The sequence below is a fragment of the Canis lupus genome, chromosome 9 (genome assembly GCF_003254725.2).
Source record: "Canis lupus dingo isolate Sandy chromosome 9, ASM325472v2, whole genome shotgun sequence".
NCBI lineage: Eukaryota > Metazoa > Chordata > Mammalia > Carnivora > Canidae > Canis > Canis lupus.
In genome coordinates this window covers 48,153,553-48,175,299 of record NC_064251.1, presented here as the reverse complement: position 1 = coordinate 48,175,299, position 21,747 = coordinate 48,153,553, and the positions used below count along the sequence as shown (strand labels likewise).

At 43.0% G+C, this 21,747-nt stretch overlaps 1 protein-coding gene across 9 annotated transcripts in view; it reads right to left on the bottom strand.

Moving 5' to 3' along the window:
* The window catches only part of RAP1GAP2 (RAP1 GTPase activating protein 2), a 222,545-nt gene that overhangs the window by 41,882 nt on the left and 158,916 nt on the right, over positions 1–21,747 (bottom strand). For all 9 annotated transcript variants that reach the window (XR_003147058.3, XM_025476089.3, XM_025476091.3 and 6 more), the window contains 5 exons: positions 15,798–15,833; positions 11,196–11,240; positions 10,436–10,468; positions 9,838–10,050; positions 8,532–8,635 (listed from right to left, as the gene is read on the bottom strand). Coding sequence is in view for 8 of the 9 variants with exons in the window: in XM_025476089.3 (XP_025331874.1) it covers positions 8,532–8,635; positions 9,838–10,050; positions 10,436–10,468; positions 11,196–11,240; positions 15,798–15,833 (431 nt within the window). In the remaining variant the exon portion in view is untranslated. The remainder of the gene's footprint in view (positions 1–8,531; positions 8,636–9,837; positions 10,051–10,435; positions 10,469–11,195; positions 11,241–15,797; positions 15,834–21,747) is intronic.

Genomic DNA, 21,747 nt, shown 5'->3' with positions numbered 1-21,747 from the left:
ATGAAAAGAAATTCAAATGCTTGAAAATCTGGATTTAGTCACAATATAAATGGGATGAAAGTTGCTTTATAAGAGGATTCACCGTAAGACTCTAAATTTAGCCCCCCCCCCATTCATTTAGCACATTATGAAAGTGTTGAATTTTACTGAATGCTTTTCTGCATCTGCTGAGATGGTTTTTAATAGTCATATGGTTTTTAATCTGTTAACCTGGTAGATTACATTTCTATTGAGCTATCTTTTCCTTCCAATGGGTGAAATTCACTTGCTTATAATGTATTATTCTTTCATATCCTGCTGATTTTGTAAATATTTTATTGAGAATTTCACATCAATTACAACACTGACTTTTTGCTTTCTCGTTCTGCCCTTGTCAGGTTTTGATATCAAGTCGTTATCCCAGCCTCACAAAATTGCTAAGGAGCTTCTGATCCTCTGAATTAGTTTGTATACACCACAGGGATTTACTGTTCCTTAAAGGTTTGCTAAAACTCATCTGTGAAATCTCTGTTTGCTGGTTTTTTGTTTTTCGTTTTTTGTTTTTTGTTTTTTTGAGGGGGGATATCTTTGGCTACCAATTCAGTTTATTTAATGGTGAATATTTAGGTTTTCTATTCCTTATTGAGTCAATTTTGGTAATTTATGTTTTTCTATATAATTATCCACCAGTGCACTGACATAGAGTGGGTTTTGGTATTCTCTTGGGACTTAATCTGTACTCATATTCCCACCCCTCCCTTCACTGTCGTAACATGATCTGTTGTATGTTTTCTCTGTTTTCCATAATCACTCCTTGATGGAGGTGCACCTACTTTGTTAATCTTTCCAAAGATATAACTTTTGGTTTTGTCATCTCCATTCCTTTTTTTATTGTTGCTTTCTACTTCACTAGCCTTGTTCTTTGTCTTTTTTATTTCCTTCGTATTACTTTTGGGGTTTTTTTCCTACTGTTCTTTTTCTAACTTCCTGACCTGCATGTTTACATAGTTAATCCTTCTTCTTTTTCACAAGTGCATTTAAAACTATACATCTTTCTTTAAGTACCACTTGAATTGCATCCCACATATTGATAGGTAGTATTTTCACTGTCATTCAGTTCAAAATATTTTGTCAGTTCTTTTGTCCTCCTTAGTCCATGAGTTATTTAAAGGGTCGTCTTCTTTTTTTTATCTAAGTCTATGATCTCTTCCTTTAGCAACTGATTTCTTTTTTTTTTTTTCTTTTAAGATTTTATTTACCTGTTTCAGAAAGAGAGAGAGAATGAGCAGTGGGGAGGGGCAGAGGAGAAAGAGAAAAGCAGACTCCCTGCTGAACAGACACCCTGATGCAGGGCTCGAATCCAGGACCTGGAGATCATGACCTGAGCTGAAGGCAGATGCCTAACCAACTGAGCCACCCAGGTGCCCTAGTAATTGTTGACTTCAAACTTAACTTTCCTATATTCAGAAAACATAATCTGTTATTTTAAATTTGTTAACTTAATGCACAGACTTTTTAATGTTCCATGAGGGCTTTAAAAAATGTATTTTTTTCTCTTGTTGAGTTCAGGAATGTATATTACAAGATCAGATTTGTTAACTGTATTGTTCATATCTTCTACCTACTTAAAATTGTTGTCTGCTTGGTCCACTAGTGTCAGAAAGATGTTACTAAAATCTCCCGTTATAACGGAGGATTTGTCTATTTCTTATATTCCTATCTGTTTTGGCCTTTCTAAATTCAAGATTATACTATTAAGTATAACTTCATGACTGTTAGGTCTTGTTTATCATCATGGGGACTGAGCCCTCTGTGGGTCCAGTAAAGGGTATTTTTCTCTGCCCAGGTATTGAACAGGTTCAGAAACAAAATTAAGAGTAAGACGGCTGGAATTCAAAGTAAGTCCTTTGTTACTCATAAAAAACCCAGTTTAGTGTAAAGATGAAATAGGTCTTCTAATTCAACCCCAGGATTGTCCAAAGGTGGTGCCGGGCAAGAGGCCAGCCTCCTCTGGAGGAGTCTGCTCAGGTGGGACTTACAATACAGGGGAGCAAATGGCACACCCTGAAGGCAGCCAGCTCCAAGAGGGAAGAAAGAAAGATGAGGGCTTCCCATGTCAAGTTCTTGCTCCCTAACTCATCAGAGTAGGCAGAGAGCCAAAGGGGTTACACAGAAGTGTTCCTTCCATACAGCAGGAAACATCAGGACCCAGGAGACTAATTTCCAAGTTACAAAGGAGTACACTCTCTTTATCCCTACTAATGCTTTTTTTCCTGAAATTCTATTTTGTCTGATATTAATGTTGCTATACCACCTGTTAGCATTGGTTAGTATCTTCCCAGAATACCTTTTTTCAATTTCTTTATTTGAAATCTTTCAACACTGTTTTTCTTTGGGTATGTCTTTAAAAGAAGAATGTCTTTGGGTATGTCTTTTCTTTGGGTAGGTCTTTAAAACCAGAATCATTACTGGTGTATTTACCCAAAAAATACAAAAACACTAATTCAAAGGGATGCACCCCTGGGATCCCTGGGTGGCGCAGTGGTTTAGCGCCTGCCTTTGGCCGGGGGCGCGATCCTGGAGACCCAGGATCGAATCCCACGTCGGGCACCCGATGCATGGAGCCTGCTTCTCCCTCTGCCTGTGTCTCTGCCTCTCTCTCTCTCTCTCTGTGTGTGACTACCATAAATAAATTTTAAAAAATTTTTTAAAAAAGGGATTCACCCCTATGTGTATTGCAGCATTATTTACAAAAGACAAATTATGGAATCAGCCCAAGTGTCCAGCCCAAGTATAAATGAATGGATAAAAAAAATCCGTGCTGTGGTATGTGTATACACACACACACATACACACACACCAGGATATTATTCAGACATAAAAAAGAATGAAATTTTGTCATTTACAATGACAAGGATGGAGTAAGAGAATATACTGCTAAGTGCAATAAGTCAGAGAAAGACAAATACCATATGATTTCACTCATATGTGGAATTTAAGAACAAAACAAATGAGCAAAGGGAAAAAAAAGAGTGAGATAAACCAAGAAACATACACTCAACTCTAGAGAACAAACTCATGGTGACCACAGAGGAGTTGAGTGGGTGGGTGGGGGGAAACAGGTGATGGGTATTAAGTAGGGCACTTGTCGTAATGAGCACTGAGTAATGTACAGAATTGCTGACTCACTATATTATACACTTGAAACTAACATAACACTGAATGTTAATAATACTGGAATTAAAACAAACTTAATTTTACAAAAGAATGGCAAAGAGGGAAAAAAAAGAATATAGCTATATTTTTAGCCCAATCTGATTGTCTGGTATATTCATATGACAACTTATATTTATATTTATTGTGGTTACTAATGTATTTGAAATTATTTCTATTATTTTGTGTTTTAATATACCCCGTGCTTTCTTTCCTTTTTAAAATTCCTTTCCTATCTTTAACTTAATAAAAATAAAAATTTCAATTCTCTTTATCTCTCTGCTAGTTTGAGCTATAGATTGCAGGTCTAATAACTTCCAATACACATACGTATACATTTTTCCAACAAACTCTAAACTTACTTGCTATGTCTCTGCTGAGGAGGGAAAAGGAAACAGTAACTTAGTAATCTCTTCTGTCCTTTCTACTTCTGTTTAGGTCAAGCCTCTTTTTGAACACACAAAAATTATTTCTTTATTCCCCCATCAGTAATTTGTCAAAATAATTTGCCTATTTCTTGCCACTTTATTTTTTTTTTTTTAAGATTCATTTATTTTGAGAGAAAAAGCACAAGCATGAGCAGGAGGAGCAGAGAGAGAGGGAAAGAGAATTCCCAAACAGATTCTACACTGAGTGCAGAGCCCAACGCAGGACTTGATCCCACAACCCTGACATCATGACCTGAGCCAAAACCAAGAGTTGGAGGCTCAATTGACTGCACCACTCAAGTACCCCTTGCCACTTTTTAATTGCATCTTTTCTTTTAATTTCTCTTTTCTTCTGGCTGAAGTACATCCTTTAGTAATTCTTTCAGGGAGAGTCTATGAGTAGTACACTCATCATTTTTTTTGTCTGAAAAGAGTTTTATTATTGTCTTTGTAGATAGCTTCTCTGGATATAGAATTTTAGGTTAACGGATTCTTTCCTTCTTTCTTTATTTCCTCCAACATTTTAAAGATACTGTCCTTTTTTCTTGTGGCTAATAAGAAATCTGTTCTCAGCCTGGTTGACATCACTGAATAGATGAGTGACTTTATCCTTAGGCAGCTTTAAAACGCTCTCTTTCTCTTTGGTGTTCTAATGCTTCACTTCAATGTGTCCAGTAGTATTGTTTTGTTTTAAAATCATGCCTCAGCACCACAGTGTGTGCTTTCTTCAGTTCTGAAATATTCTCAGCCATTGTTTCTTTGGCTAGCTCTTCTCCACTGGCCTCTCTCCTCTTTCCTCTAAAACTCTAAGACAAATACTGGGACCTATTAGTCTGTTATCCACACATTTTCCTTTTTTTTCATGTATTTCGTCACTACATCTGTGCCATGCTCTGGATGAATTCTTTGAGACTATCTTCTATGCACAGATTCATGCTTTGATTCTGAACAGATTATATTAGACTAGATTTTATCCTGTTGTTGAGGTTTCTTTACTTCCACTGTTTTATTTCCAGTAATTCCAATTTCTTTCATTTTGTACCCATGTATATCCATTCTTGATTCATTTCCATTCATTCACTGTATCATAATTTGTTATCCCTTTTATAGATGATATTCATTCTTTGTCTTCTTCAGATGTTAAATATACTTGAGTCATTTTGAAAGAGTACCATTATTTGCATTTCATCATCAGTAAAACCAGTTCTCATTTCTTAATGTTTTCAGCTGTCCTTCTTAATGTTTTGGAACTTTCCATCCATTTTTCTCTATCCTCAGTGTAAGGCACCTTGGTGCAGCTCCCATCAAGGTTGTTGGTTTGCACAGTTCTGGGGGCAGGATTCACCTTATGCAGCCTGGTGGCCTAATCACATGATAACAGCTGACCCATCACAGTAGCCTATCACTCATCTTCCTGCTTCTGGCCTTGCCTTCCCTCCAAGACATTCTCCTTTCTCTAGCCAGTCATCATTCTACAGTGCAAATCATATCATGATATTCCCCTTTCAGGAGCTCTCCTCTGGCTCACAGAAGAAAATCCAAATTCCTGGACACAGTCCCTACATGATTTAGCTTTTCCTTACCTCTCCAGCATGACCTCTCAACCCTACCCTCACACATATACACATGCAGACACACACTCCAGATTCAAGCTCTTAGAAACTTCTTCCAGTTCTCCCATACCATCTATCTTTGGATCTCCGTCACTGCCTAAAATAACCCATGTCCATAAGAAGATGAGTGAGAATGAGAACAGGAATAAGAATACCTAATATATACTGAATGTTTTCTGTAGCCAAGTAACAAGAGCTGACCTTATTCCTTACATTAGCCCCACCTCTGGACAAAGTCTGGCACATATTAAGCCCTGTCTGAACAAAGCTTTATCGTTTATGAATAGACAATAGTCCTTTCTGTCACATTTTTGCTTTTTTTTGCCTCAAATTCTACTTTTCCATATTAATACTGCCAACTGTGCTACCTTTCTGTATTTGATTGCTATAACTATTTCTCAACACTTTTCTTTTTAAATATACTGAGTTACTTTCCTCAATAAAATATAGATACATTAATTGAGTGGTGGGGAGTTGGAGGGATGACTCAAACTGAGAATCTTTGTTATTTAATAGTGGAACTTAACTCATTTATAGTTTTAACATCACACGTACTTACACATCTACTTATTTATATTTCTTTACTTCCTATCTTTTCCTATACTTTCATGTTTTCTTTATCTTCCTTTATTTTGGAATATTTTCATGCTACCAGTGATTTTATGTCTGTAGAGTACTACATTTTCATCAAACTATGTCCAGCAATTAGTTTCCTTTCACTGATTTTATCTGCTATTGGGTGAGTCATTTTGATCCGCAGAGTTGTATCTTCAATCAGCTTAAAAACATTAATTATCCTCATGTTTAATTCCTCCTCACTATCCTCATATTCATTATAATTTTGCTCATCATTTTAGAGTTGTTGTGTTTTCCTTTGAATTATGTGAAAACCTCTTAAGCTTGCTCTCAATATTACAAACTGGGTTTTCCATAAAGTAGACTCTGCTCTTTACTGCTTCTAATACCATTTAAAATTATTTTTGTTCATTTTTAGTTTTTTTATATTCCTTCCTTAATTAGCAACTTTTTCATCTCATTCTGTTGTCCTATTTTATCTTTTGTTTTTTCTTTCAAATTTTTTTTTCTGCAAGTTTGCTGAAAATACACAGTTAATAGATAATCTAAATTCTACTTGGCTTTCTGTAGTAAATCCTTTCTAAAATGTAGTCATTTCCCTACCTTCTAAATGCTAAGGGTAATATTTTTTTAGATGCAGAATCTTTTCTTTCACTGACCTGTGAGGGGTTTTTCCCCCCTACTTCTTTATATTCAAACTTGAAAAGAAGAAATCTACTTGGGCCTGTTATTCATTATGCAGTAGTGGACAGACTCTCCTCTTGGCTACTCTCATAGCACACACAGAGGCTGTCAGAATATTCTTCTCAGATTTTAAGCTGGAGAGTTGGTTGTTTTAAGACATCAGTTAAATAATCCAGAAGCCTACAGGGAACAAGGAAGATGCTGTGATAGGATTCACTGCCAGCAGGGGAGTTTCACCTCTGCATAATTTCTTCTTTGTGTCTGGTAAAGCTTCTAAAGCTGTGGAGCCAATTTTCTTACGTCCGGTTTTCAATTTGGCCTGGTCATCACCCTAAGTACAGGATGTGATTGTCCAACTTCCTAGCTGGTATAGAGCTTCTCCCTGCCACCCCACTCACTGGGTTTCGATTTAGGAGAGCCAGATTTGGGCTTGCCCTTGGACTCCCCAGAGGATTGATTTCAAATGCTGTCAACCCAAAACAAAAAAAGTGGTTCCATATGGAAAGACTCCTGACTATTCCAGGGCTCCCACTCACTTCTAAAGAGTACAGGACTCCCCCAGAATCTCCAATTTCATATATTCCCTTGCTACGCTGCTGTCTAAAGAAGGTGAGCTAGATTTCAATTCTCAGTATCATCTACATTATAGTCCTAACTGCCCTGCAGATGATTTTTAAAAATGTTCAAAGTGTGTGTTGTGTTCCTGACACCTTTCTCCAGTCTGCAGTTCTAAAGCAGCATTTCAGATAGGATATACTATTGGAAAAAGGGAGTTAGATCCTCGTGTTCAACTGTCATCTTACACAGAAATCCTACCCAATCTAAGTCTGATTTTTACTACGAAAGGAAATAATTTTCTTTACAGAGATACACCTCGCTCAAAATCCTATTTGGAGTTGGGAATCCACAGATCACTCTCTCAAAAAATTTGTTCTAGCAATTTAGTTAACTTCTCCTTGCCTTGCAAATATGATTTCTAGCCAAGTGAACCTCAGTAAAAAAAAAAAAAAAAAAAAAGTGCTTCCTTTCTTAATAAAAAACCAAGATTGGATGGGTGCTGACAACTTCCTTCTACCACCCATACACACACACCCACCTTCTCCCATAGAACAGCTATGTGCCGCTGCTTCCTCCTGTATTTATCTCAATATTTGGGCAGAGAAAATTATGTTATTACTTTTTTCTAAATACAATCAAGGACTTCCAGTTAGATTCAACAACTATAAACTGGGAGCCTGACAGGTTCATAGCACTCTGCTAAGCACTAACTCTTAGCCTTCCAGGCTTCTCCACCAACCCATCAGGGACACAGATAAATAAGACACAGACTCTCTGTGCTCCCACAGCATCCTGTACATATCACTAAAACAATACCTGTGACATATACGAAAATCCTCTGCTTTTTTCTTCCTACTAGACCATAAGCCTTTAGAAAACAGATCACCACTCAGTCATCATTGCATCCCCGGCACCTATTACACTTCCTGGTAAAAGGGAGGTTTTACAAAACATGTTAGTCGAACAAAACAGAAACCAGTTCCAACTCCTGCCCTTGAGGAGAAAGAGGTTCCCTGGCTTAGCTGCATATCAGTGCTCTTGTTGTGACCACCTTTCCATCTCAGGGAATCCAGCATGCACGCAGATGCTTTGGGATCTATCTTCCCAACTGAATGTACAACACAGACAGTGTTCTGGCAAACCTTCTCCCAGGACAATATGGAGTTGTAGCTCAGCAGAATAAGCCATCTCTAGTTGTTCTTCCCAAATTCTTCAGAGTCACAGTCCTCACAGGACAGAAAGGTAGGTGGGAGTATGGCCTTGGTGACCTTGAGACTAGGATACCACTCTGACTCCTACAATCCACCAGCTGACATAAATACCTGGTCTCTTGGCCTGGCAACTAGAACTTAGCCTCAGGATTCCAGCCAGTCTGCCCGCACCTGGGCCCCGCCCCCGCCCCCAGCACACACAGACCAGACTGGTCAGACTGGTATTTCTGGGGCCAGTAGAGGTGTGGCCTCCAACTGTGCAGCCCTACCTGAGAATGATCCGAAGGTACTCCATGCCCTCTGCCTCCTCACACTTGATGGACAGCAGCAAGTTCCCCAAACTGCTGCCAGTACAGTAAAAGTTTAGGTGATCCTAGAAACAGAAATCAAGTATTAACAGGGAGGAGGGGACCTTCCAAATCATTTGCTCCCCCGCAAATCACTTCCTTCCCCAGGAGCAAGAAGCCCCACATAAAGGAGGAGGAAAGATAAGGATGCTACTACTGCTGTAGCTACTGTTGATGATGAGAAGGAGGACGTAGGAGGAGGAGGGGAAAGAGCAAGATCACAGGAATAGACTCCAATGGCCCAGTCACTGGGATGTGCCAGGCAATGGACTAACACTTAACACACAGACTCCTTCACTCTTTACACAATTTTATGGAGGAGATGACATCATCACCCCCATTTCACAGGTAAGTGAACTGATGTCCAGGGAGATTAAGTAAACTGCCCAGGGTTACACAACTAGTGACAGATCCAACATTCAAGCCTACCTTGAATGCTGAGGTTCAAGTTCTCCCCCAAAGAGCCCCCACATCTAGCTCCTTGCTCCCTGGGGACAGCCCTTGCTGATTCACACTATGTGAGGAAATAAAGCTAGAAGGCCCCTTGATTCCCCCACCCAGGGGGAGGTATGGTCTCTCTCAGGCTCAGGAGCCCCCACCCAGACCCAGCCGTATGGGGCGGGGGGGGGCGGGGGGGGGGGGCTGGAATTTGCGTTTGAACAAGTTAGGATGGGAGGGGGGAGGTTCTAATGCAGTTCCTCCCTATGAGACTGTGCAAACTGCCTTAGGCTAGAGACTTCTGGAACCTACCCTTGCAACTTCCAAACCAGGCAAGTCTGAAGAACAGAATATATTTAAAGAAATGTAACTTTGTCACTTTTAAGCAATCAGAGGCTCATAGCACATCATCTGGTACAAGTGCCCTGGGGACCTGCTGGTGTGAGGACAGGAGAGATTTGACTACTTAGATGGAGACAAAGACTTCCAAGGTGTTAGAACATATTTTTCTCCTTTACCCACCTTCACTCCCAACAATACCCATCCTATTACCTCCGAGAACATCTGCTAGGGGTGGTGCCCCCAAGGACCCATCACACCAAGCCTTCCTGACTTCCACAACTCCCCCAGAAGCAGAGCTAGTAGACTTCCCCACCCAGGACAGCAAGCCCTAGGGAGGGGGCAGGTCCGGGAAGGAGAAGAAATGGAGACGGGGTGCTGGAGGAAGCCGAGGCAGGTGCGTGTCTCTGTCCGGCCCATAGCTGCTTTCATGCTGGACCCTCAGCCTCACCTTCCCTAGGAAGTGCCTGCGGTAGGCCCTGGCTTCACTCTTGCACTCGAGCTTATAGCCAAATGTGCTGGGGCTGAGGCTGTCTTCTTCTTCTTCCTCACAGATGCTGCTACCAAGGGAGGTCGGCGTCCCCACGTTCTCCGGGTCCTCAATCCAATAGCCCCCAAACTGAGGCAGGACAATCAGGGGATACGGGCCTCCTTTCTCCACAACCTAGAGGCAGAGAAGGTCTTGCAGTGCGGCCAGCCCTGGCTCTACAGGGAAAGGGGAAGGTAGGGGTGCCAGTGGTGGTATCCCCCACCTCTGAACTGCTCCAAGGTGGAGACTGCTGTATTTGAGGCCAAATACCATAACATAAACTTAAGTCCAACAACATCTTCCAGCTTCACCAACCCTGGAGCAACCAGAATTGCAAGGCTTTGATCAGCACCCCAGTCTAAACATGGCAAAACTGAGGCCACAATGGTAAAAAAAAAATCCCAGGCCTGCAGTTCTCCCCACGTGGTATAGAGCAGGGGCCATCAACATATCAGCTCCTCCAGCCCCACCCCAGACATGAGACCCAGAGCAGACTGCGGTATGGTCAGGGGGCTCCTACCTCATCAATGCTGGGATACGGGATATAGTCGTCCTGCAAGACAAACCAGACAAGACTACCATTAGGCCCGGCAGCACCCATGAGGTGTGATGGTTGCTTCCATTCCCCTCTCCCAGGTCGGGGAGGCTGGGGGGCCTGGCAGGCTGCACCCGAGCTTTGAGGGCATCAAAGAGAAGGACATCAGATGAAGAACAGCAGAGAGGCAGCTCTGGAATCTGGCTTCCCTTCAGTGCTTCCTCAAACTGACAGAACAAGAACACAAACCTGGCTCGTGGTACAAAGGCTCTGAACTTCAGGCCTTTAACGGCATTAGCTTCACCCCTTGGGAAGCTGTAACAGGAAGACGACCCCTGATCCCACCCAGTCGGGCCTTCAGGCAAGGGAGCTGACTGACCTCCAAGTAATGAGCTATACCCCTGGGCCTTGGGAAAGGAAACTGAAGCGGAGAGCTGAGGATCACTGGAGCCCAGAGCCTAATTCCTCTAAATGCTGTGTGCGGTTCATTTGCAGAAGCAGATACAGAAGAGCTAGACCAAGCCAGGAGCCTTAGGTCTCACCCGAGGCTTCCACCCCAGCCCACACTCAGGCTGCCCTAAGGCATCAAGCCAGGGCCCTCTTACTGCCCACCGGGTACCAGTCAACACAGGCACATCCACTTAAGTAGCTCCTGGTGAAGGGTAGATCGAAGACAGCAGACCCCAGCACACCGGCCGTCCCCCCCGTCGGGCCCACTGGGCTGCACCTCACCCACACACCCCACCTTGTTCTTCTGGGGTCCTGGCTTTTGCTCTTCAAGCTTGATTCCCTGCGGAAACAAGGAAAAGAGGATTCGTGGAAAAGAAAAGGTCATAAAATAGAGGCCAAATGGAGGGTTCCCTTGGGATTCTCAAGCACCTGCCTTCATAGGGTTGGTAAGAACAGCAACAGCTAATGGGTGCCGGGTCCTTACACATCACACACCTTGTCACACTCGGTCCTCAGCTCCAAGTAAGGCAAGAGGACAGGCAGACAAGAGCACAGACTTGAGCCAGATCCCCAGGGCTCAAATCTCCACACTGCCACTTAGGACCTTGGGCAAGTCACAAAACCTCTGTGGCTCACTGTTCCCATCTGCAAAAGGGGAACAGTAATAGCAGCTACTATCCTGGTAAAGGTTAAATGCTGATGATATGTTAAGCCTTTGAAAGAGGGGCTAGTTTTGCCATAGGTCATTATTACCAAGAAGTATTACCAACCTGACACCGAAATCTCTCTGCCAGGCCCCAAGAACCAGTAGGTAAGGGGCAAGGATGGGAACACCTGAATGGTGTCAAACCCAATACTGTGGACCTGGTGCCCCAGAGCTCCCTTCCCTCCTTGGGGCACAGACCCACAGGTGACAGGCTGGGGGTTTGGGGCTCATTCACTTCTGGGAAGCAGTTCCTTGTCCCATGGTCCTATGGTCAAGATCTGACTGGACTGGGTTTTTTCAAGAAGGGAGCACATGATTGAATAAATAACTAAATAGTCGTAGGAGATGGTAGGACAACTGGGAGATAAGACCATGCTATCATTAACATAACACAACACATGAGGATTTAAGCTTCCTCAGCACTCTCCCACTGTGGTCTCCTAGGAAACCCTCAGCACCATTATACCAAAGGAAACTGAGGCACAAGGAGCACAGCTAGAGTAGCAGGGCCAGAACTGAAGCCAGGCTGTCCATTCAAGTGCACGATCATATCCCACAGCCCTGAGTCCACAGCTCCTGCTCACTGGCTGGATTTAGACTCCAGCTTCTCTGGACTTCTTGGGGCTGAGTCACCCCACAGCACTGCTCAGGAGGGCGTGGGAGGACCCCTCCCACTGGACAGGTGCTCCTCTCCCCACACAGGAAGAAAACCACCTGGGTGGCCCTGTAGACCCTTGTCCAGGGAAGCAAACTGGGCGGGTGGGGAGGGGGGTGATGTCAGGAGTTTGTTTTGTTTGTCCTGCATTAGTCACCCCTGCCTGGGAACAGCCCCTGGGCAGGAAAGTAACCTCCTCCCCTTCTCTCCCCTCCTCTCCCTGAGGACAGAGCCTCCACCTAGCTCTGGGCCCTCTCCCCTCTGTGTGCCTGCCTTTGCAAAAGGCATGATCGTTATCCCCTCTCTTCCCTACCATGAAGAAATGGAGACTCAAAGAGGCAGAGCGACTGGACCAAGGACACCCATCTAGGCAGTATCAGGGGTAAAATTTTGAACCCAGGACCAAATGGGCCCAGTGCTTGTGTACTCAGTCCACATTGCTTCACAGGGATTGTGCCCTTCTTCCAGTTCCTCCACACTCAGGTGCGGGGTCAGGAACCCTGGATCTGAGGTTCAGGTCTCCACAGCTCAAAGAGTACACTGGGCACTGGACGGCTCTGAGACTCAGTGTCCGCAGCCAAAGCCTGAGAAGGGGTGGCACCCACACCCCGGGACAGGATCTGGCCATACCATGCCACCTGCTTCGCTCCCACTATTGACCCATATGTGAGGTTTGTATAATCAGAGGAGCTGGAAACTGCAGGCCTCTTGGAGGCTGGGGCCTGGCATGGCACACAACAGGGACCTAAAGCCTGAGAAGTTTGATTCCAGCCCCTGACCATCTCAACTGAGATGGAATAGGTAGACCCTTGGACAGCTGCTGCCTCAAACACACAGAGGGAGCGTAAAAACCAGACCCCTGCCCTCAAGAGGGTCCCAATCTAGTTGAGAAGTCCAGCAGTCTGGAAACAGAAATGACAGACAGGAGGCCAATTAAGTGAGGCTGAATTCTGCACTCAGAGAGCCCTTTGTGGGGGAAGCAGGGGTCTCTAGCTGGGGGTGAGGGACCGGTGGATTGTGGGAGCAAATGAAGAGAAGGCAGGGTGAGCCACATATCCCCTATCAGCTTCCCTAAGAGGTGGGATTTCATGAGCTCGGGGTGAGAAATGGAGCTCTACCCCAGGCAGTTGAGCACATAATTACACACTATCTCTCACTGCTCACTGTCAAAGTGCAAGCCAATCCTGTTTCCACAACTTGACTAAGTTCCCTAAATATCATACTCTGCAGTCCCCATACTGCTGGGCACAGAGGAGAATCTTAATAACTTGTTCCTTGAGAGTTCAGGAGACCTGGCTTCCCTGCAAGCACCTCAGCAGCCCCACCTGCATCTCAGGACTGCAGGGGCACCCTATCTGCTTTTCCCCTAGAGTTTCCAGACCATGACCACAGAATCTTCCTTCCTTGACAAGTCAGCAGCATCTACTTAGGGTATAAAGGACATGACATAAGTGCTTTAAGTAAGATCTCTGTACCTCAGTTTTCTCACCTATAAAGAGGGGACAATGATGATAATATAGCTGCTTCCGGTGGGCGTTACCAGAAAGAAATGAGCTAATACTCCTTAATGTCTGAGCTGAGAAAAGTGCTGAAAATACATGTGCTGTTGGGGCACATATCAGTTAGGCATCCAACTCATGATCTCAGGGTGGTGGGATTAAGCCCTGCATTGGGCTCCACATTGGGCTCCACACTTAGTGCAGAGTCTGCTTGGGATTCTCTCTCTCCCTCTCCCTTTCCCTCTGCACCTCCCACCTCCTCCACTAGCACTCTCTAAATAAACAAATAAAATCTTTAAAAAAAAAGTACATGTGCTATTGTCAGCATCTTCCTTCCATCCTTTCCACCTGTATCAGTTAAGCCTTCTGGACTCCTCATATTCCCCAGAGCAGCAGTTCTTACCTGTAAGCCCTGGCCCCTTGGTGAAGAGCAATGAGAAAGGCCCCCCGAAATCCATTCTGAACACTGATTTTCGGCAGTGCCTAGCAAGTATTTACATATATTATCTCATTTCATCCAAACAACTATGTAAGTAGGTATTTTCATTATTATTTATGCGGGCTGTGGCATAACTCGTAATAATAAATATTGGGGGGCAGCCCTGGTGGCTCAGCAGTTTAGCGCCGCCTTCGGCCCAGGGTGTGATCCTGGGGGCCCAGGATTGAGTCCCACATCAGGCTCCCTGCATGGCCTGCTTCTCCCTCTGCCTGTGTCTCTGCCTCTCTCTGTGTCTCTCATGAATAAACAAATAAAATCTATAAATAAATAAATAAATAAATAAATAAATAAATAAATAAATAAATAAATATTGGGGGTTTTACCCCATTCTTGGCACAGAACTTCTAAAACGTGTTGAACTTCCTAAGTAATGAGAGCAACAGGAGCATTTTGGAGCATCTTTTGTTATAACACTTCGTCTTTTGTCCTTGGTTCCTAAAGCAGCTCTAGAGCCATAAAAGTGAAAGCCATAAAGTTATTCATAAGTTTGTTAATGAGATGACTCTGGGGACACTCCTAAGGATGGAGCTGGATGCCAGGGGAACCAACCACTATTAGAGGGTTCTGGGAGGGAGAGGGCTGGAGGGTAAATCTCCAAAGGACAATCATTTAATCAATCTCGGCTCAGTTAAAACAAAACAAATGATGGCTTCAGAGAGCTTCCAGGTTGGTGAGTACATGGCAGTGCTAGGGGAGTGATGCATCCAGAGGACGTGGAAGCTCTTCCCCACCTTCCCACATACCTTGCCCCCTGCAATTCTCCCATTTGTCTGTTTCTGAATTATATCCCTCATAATAAACTGATAATCTAGTAAGTAAACTGTTCTGAGTTCTGTGAGCCCCTCTAGCAAAGTAATGGAACCTGAGCAGGGGGTCCTGGGAACTTCCAATCTATAGCTTGGTTAGAAGCACAGGTGACAGCACACTTGTGCCTGGCATCCTAAGTGGGTCGCAGGCAGTCTCATGGGGCAGAGCCCTTGCAATGCAGGATGTGACACTGTCTCTGGGTAAAGAGTGTCAGAATGGAGCTGAACTGTAGGACACCCAGCTGGTATCACAGAATCGCTCAGTAGGGGAAAAACAACCACACATTTGGTGTTGGAGGGAGGTGAAAATAGTGCTGTGAAAGGATAGAAAACAGGAGCCAGAGGCTCAGAAAAGGGAAGGGACTCATGCAAGTGAGTGTCAGGTGCAGGCTTTGACCCCTCCCTCAGCTCTGTCTCCCAGACACAAGATGACCTCCTCTAGGAAAGGGCTTCCTTTTCCAGACTTTCTTTCCAGCCCACTGCAGGAACAATGGACCCTTTCAAGCCCTCCACACATCTGCTCTGCTGGAGGGGTTCTGCTTTCTGTCTTCTCCCCTTCTTCAGGCCAGGACCTCCCCAAAGTCCTCAGTGCCACGCAATATGGAATGGCCTAGGAGTCAGGCTGAGTCTTCTCTTCTCTGCCCCTCCCCCCAGGGCTCCCAAGCTCTGCCCAAGTTCCCTGCAGCAGGCCCCCCACCCTCGGCTCAGCTCCCCCACCACAGGGATGCTCACCTGCATTTTCTCCAGCATCTCGAAGAACTCTGCCGACTGAAAGACACAAAGAAGATGCATCAGCCAGGAGGTCTGTGAGAAAGCCTCCTCACCTATGGCCTGCAAGCCTAGCCCAGGACTTCCTCTGACGCAAGAGTCATTTGGATCAAGACAGAAGGGAATGAGGGGGGCACTTGACAGGATGAGCACTGGGTGTTACACTGTATGTTGGCAAATCGAACTCCAATAAAGGAAAAAAAATATATATATATATATCAAAAAAAAGGGGGGAATTTGATTTTGCCCTTGCAGGGCTGGAAGGCCAGAACACCCCACACAACAAAAGGAAAAACCAAGCACACTCAGGCTGGCAAACGGCTCTGAGGGGAGCGGCTGCCCGGTCTCTGTCAAGAGAGAGGAGCCAAGTTCCCTAAAATACCTGTCAGCCCCAGGATTCAGCCTCCAGAAGGAGTCCTGTTCGGGATGTTTCTGGCCCAACAGCAAGGCCGAAGTGTCCAATACAAGTACTTTCCCAACTTTTGTGGCAACATAGTCCTCCTGTCTCCCATTTCTAGATGAAACTCCAACACATAAAATTTATACAGTAAGAGCAGAGCCACTCTGGCCAGGGCAGCCATGGCGGCTTGAGCTCATGATGTGCCTGCCCCTGCCCCCTGCCCCCCACCCCCTGTCCCCAAAGCAGCTCCTTGGGACCCTAGAGCTTGTAAGCAAAGCCTGAAAACCACTGAATTGGAGCCTCCAGGGACCTGGAGAGATTATTCAAAAAATCTCGAACTATGTAAGTCCAAACATTGAACCAGCTTTAGTGGCCCCCTTGGAAATTTCAGGTAAAGGCGACAAGGAGAAGGAGGAAGTGGAATGGAGGGGTGATGGGCTAGAAGCTCTACCCCTCCTCACAGAACACTCGCGGAGATCTCTCAGCAGTTTCCCCAGTTCCCCTTCCATAAAAATAGCTACGCTTTCTTATCAAAACATCACTGCCCACATCTGGGCCCTGACAAGGCATGACTTAATGAGCACCCAGAACACAGTCCTCAGAGGAACAGGAAAGGAAAGACAGCAGTGATAATGGAAAACAAGGATGTCCTTGTCAATTTTTCGTGCAGAGGTAGAGTGTGCCTCCCTTCCCCTGCAGGCACCAGTGAGCCAGAATTGCCGAGCCCCACCCAGCCCTCAGCATTCCCAGAGAGAACCACCATGGAAGGTGGACTTTGTGGAGTCACCTGGCTCACAAGGAGCTCCCCCAGGCCACAGCTGGCCTGTCAGAGGCAACAGTCCCTGACCCACGAGCCATTCAGGTTCCAGGGTCTGGAAACCCCACATGTGAACGTACAGTGTGGAAGACATGCTTCAGGCACCCACATCGAGCACCCCTGAGCAGAAGCAGCCATGAAACACATGACTCCCAAACCTATCCTTCCCACTGGCTCTGTGCATCCGTACCAACTCCAATCTCCAGGAAACCGAGATTCCTAAACAGCAAGAATTTACGCAAATCAATAAGGCTAGAAAGATGAGCAGGAAGAGGACAAAAGAGCAGAAACAACCAACATTTACACGCACAGACGTCTGACCCAGGGATTCCTCTTCTAGGGATCTGTGCTATAAACACCCTTCCATGTGAGCACAAGGATGGATGTTCCCTGCAGCACTGTTTGGCTGCAATGAGCTATGTTCAAATAGTATGAGCAACTGTGTGCCAATAAATTAACTTGGATGACATGGACAACTCCTAGCAACACACAAACTACCAAAACTGGCCCTAAGAAAATGGAAAATCTAAAAAGATCTATAATAAAGAAACCGAAATAGTAATCAAAAAGCTACACAAAAAGCCCAGGTCCAGATGGCTTCAGCTGTGTATTCTGCCATTAAAAAGAATTAATACTAATTCCTCAGAAACTCTTAAAATAGGAGACGGGACACTTCCCAACTTATTCTAAGAGACTAGGATTACCCCGACAACAAACCCAAAGACATCGCAAGAAAACTACAGACCAATACAGCCTATAAATATAGACACAAAAATTCTCAAAACTACTAGCAAACTGGGAACCCTGGGTGGCGCAGTGGTTTAGCACCTGCCTTTGGCCCAGGGCACGATCCTGGAGACTCGGGATCAAATCCCACGTCGGGCTCCCAGTGCATGGAGCCTGCTTCTCCCTCTGCCTATGTCTCTCTCTCTCTCTCTCTCTCTCTCTCTATCATAAATAAATAAAAATTTAAAAATTTTAAAAAACTACTAGTAAACCAAATCCAGCAACTTATAAGAAGAATTATGTATCATGACCCAGTGGGATTTATTACAGTAGTATAAAGTTGGTTTAACATCCAAAAATCAATGCCTATAATATACCAGAGGAATAGAATAAAAACAAAAACCATGTTACCAACTCAATAAAGAAGGCATTTGACAAAATTCCAAAGCCTTTCTTGATTAAAAATTAGAAAAAAACAATGAACTAGATAGAAGGGAAGTTCCTCAACATGAAAAAAGGGCAGCTACAAAAAAACCCACAGGTAAAAATATTCTTAGTAATGAAAAATAGAGCCACTTGGGTGGCTCAGTCAGTTAAGTATCTATCTTCGGCTCAGGTCATGGCCTCAGCTCCTGGGAGCCCACATTGGGCTCTCTGCTCAGTGGGGAGCCTGCTTCTCCCTCTCCCTCTGCCTGCCAGTCCCCCTGTTGTACTGCTGTATTTTCTCTCTCTCTTTCTCTCCCCCCCAATAAATAAATAAATAATAAATAATGGAAAACTAGATAGTTTGCCCATAAAACATGGAAAAAGACTAACCACTATCATCATTTCTATTTATCATTGTGCTGGATGTTCTAGCCAGAACAGTTAGGGAAAAGAAAAATTAAAAGAAACTATAAATGGCATCCAAACTGGGAAGAAAGAAGTGAAACTATCTCTATTCACAAATTACAGGATCTTGTATATAGAAAATACTAAGGGGGTGCCTGGGTAGCTCAGTTGGTTAAGTGTCTGACTCTTGATTTCAGCTCAGGTCATGATCTCAGGGTTGGGGGATCAAGTCCTGCATAGGGCTCCACACTCAGCACAGACTCTGCTTGGGATTCTTTCCCCTATCCACTGCCCCTCCCCTCATTTGCACTCTCTAGATAAATAAAATCTTTTTAAAAAATACTAAGGAATTCACTAAAAATAACTATTAAAACTAATAAATGAGTTCAGTAAGGACCCAAGACACATGATCAAAATACAAAAATAAATTGTATTGCTATGCACTATTTATGGACAATCAGAATAAAGAAAATAATTCCAATTACAATAGCATGGAAGAGACCAAAATAGTTAGATATAAATTTAACAAAAGAAATGAAAAGCACAAAACATTGATGAAAGAAACTTTTTTTTTTTTTTTTTTTTTTTTTTTTTTTTTTTTTTGATGAAAGAAACTTTTAAAGCTCTAAATAAATGGAAAGAAATCCCATGATCACAACTGGAAGGTCAGTATGATTCAGATATCTATACCCTCCAAGCTGATCTACAGATTCAATGCAATCTCTTAACAAAATGTTAGCTGAATCCTTTGCAGAAATTAAAAAGTGATCCTAAAATTGACATTGAAACTCAAGAAGCCCAGAATAGCCAAAAGAACAAAGTCGGAATACTCACACTTTCCAATTTCAAAACTTACTGCAAAGCAAAAATAATCAAGATAGTGTGGCACTGACACAAGGACAGACCCATAGATCAATGGAATAAAAATGAGAGTCCAGAAATAAACCCACTTATCTGTGGCAACTGGTTTTTAACAAGGGTGCCAAGACTAATCAATGAGGTCTTTTCAACAAATTGTGCTGGGTAAACTGGATAGCCACATGCAAAAGAATGAGGTTGGACCCTTATACTATACAATATACAAAAATTATCTGAAAAGGAATCAACAACCTAAATGTAAGAGCTAAAATTACAAAACTCTTAGAAGAAAACATAGGAGTCTTTGTGACATTGTATTTGGCAACAGATGCTTAGATAGGACACTCAAAGCATAAACAACAACAAAAAACAATTAATTAGACTTCACCAAAATTAAAAACTTTTGTGCTTCAATGGACACTATCAAGTAACTGAAAAGACCACCTCACAGAATAGGAGAAATATTTGCAAATTATATATAAGGGACTTGTATCTAGAATAAAGAATTCTTACAACTCAGTAATAAAAAGATAAAATTTTTAAGATTTATTTATTTGAGAGAAGAGAAAGTGAACGAGTGGGGGGAGGGGCAGAGAAAGAGGGAGAGGGAAAGCAGACTCTATGCCGAGCAGGGAACCCAAAACGGGGTTCGAGATCAAGACCTGAGTGGAAATCAAGAATCGGAGACTTACCAACTGAGATATCCAGGTGCCCCAATAAGAAGATAATTTTAAAATGAGCAAAGGATTTGAAAAGGCATTTCTCCAAAGAAGATACACAAATGAACAATAAGCACATGCAAAGATGCTCCACATTATTAGTCATTGGGAAATGTCAATCAAAACCTCAATGAGAAATACTTTCCACCCATGAGAATGGCTATAACCAAAAAGAAATAAGAGCAAGTGCTGGAGAGAATGTGGAGAAATTGGAGCCCTCACATACCACTAGTGAGAACACAAAATCGTACAGCCGCTGTGGAAATAAGTTTGGCAGTTCCTCAAAAAGTTCACCACAGAGTTACCATTTGACCCAGCAATTCCACTCCAAGGTATATAACCGAAGAGAAATGAAAACATGCCCACAAAAAAACTTCCACACCAATATTCACAGCAATATTTATAACATTCAAAAGGCAGAAACAACCTAAACATCCATCAACTCATGAACAAATTATGGCATATCCACACAATGGAACAGTATTCAGCCACAAAAAAGGATGAAGTATTCATTTCATGGTACATACTACATGGATAAATCTTAAAAACATTATGCTAAGTGCGAGAAGCCCAGAATACAAAAGGCCACGTATTGTGATTCCATCTACATGAAACGTCCAAAAAAGGCAAATGTACATAGATAGAAAGTAGATCTAAAGGAAATGGGAGATTTGGAGAATGATGGCTAAAGGGTAGGGGTTTCTTTTTTGTAATTTATTTTTTTATTTTATTCTATTTCTTCAATACCAGTATAGTTAATATACAATGTTATATTAGTTTCAGGTGTACCAAGGTTTCCTTCTGAGGTGATGAAAATGTTCTAAATTCAATTGTTGTGATGCTTGTACAATTCTGTGAATATACAAAAAACCACTGAATTATCCGCTTTAAATTGATGACCTTGTTACATAAATTATATCTCAATAACGCTGTTTCAAACAAACTATGCAGCCATTCAAAAAAAAAAAAAAAAAAAACAACAGAGTTACTGCTTATGTGAAATACTCTTCCAAGATACATTAAGTGTGGAGAGGTAGGCAGGGAGCAAATTGGAGAATAATAGAATATGATCCCATTTTTACAAAAACAAAACCAAAGGTTGCCTATATGTATATAAATTCCTAGAAAATAATATGAAAGAATTTGCCCCACTATCAAAAAGCAATTATATTGAGAAGAGGGAGTGGGAGTAGTCAAGGGGGTTTTTGCTTTACATACCGCCTACTTCACGAGCATGCAGACCTACATGACTTGAATAATTAAAATTTCAAATAAATACATTTTGTAAGGGAAACAAAAAAATGTGCAAAAGATGTGAACAATTTGCTAAAGGAGAAAAATAAAATGAACAGAAAACACATGGCACATGCCCAACCTCCCTAGTTATTAAAAAAATTAAAATAAGATACATCTTTCATCTGTCAGATTGGCCAAGAGTAAAAAGAAAACCCAAGGTTGGCAAGGTTATGGTATTAGGGATACAGGGACTGTAGGTAAGCGTACTCCTGGTATAATCTTTCTGAAGGGCAATTTGGTGCTCTGCGTCCAAAGCTTTTAAAATGT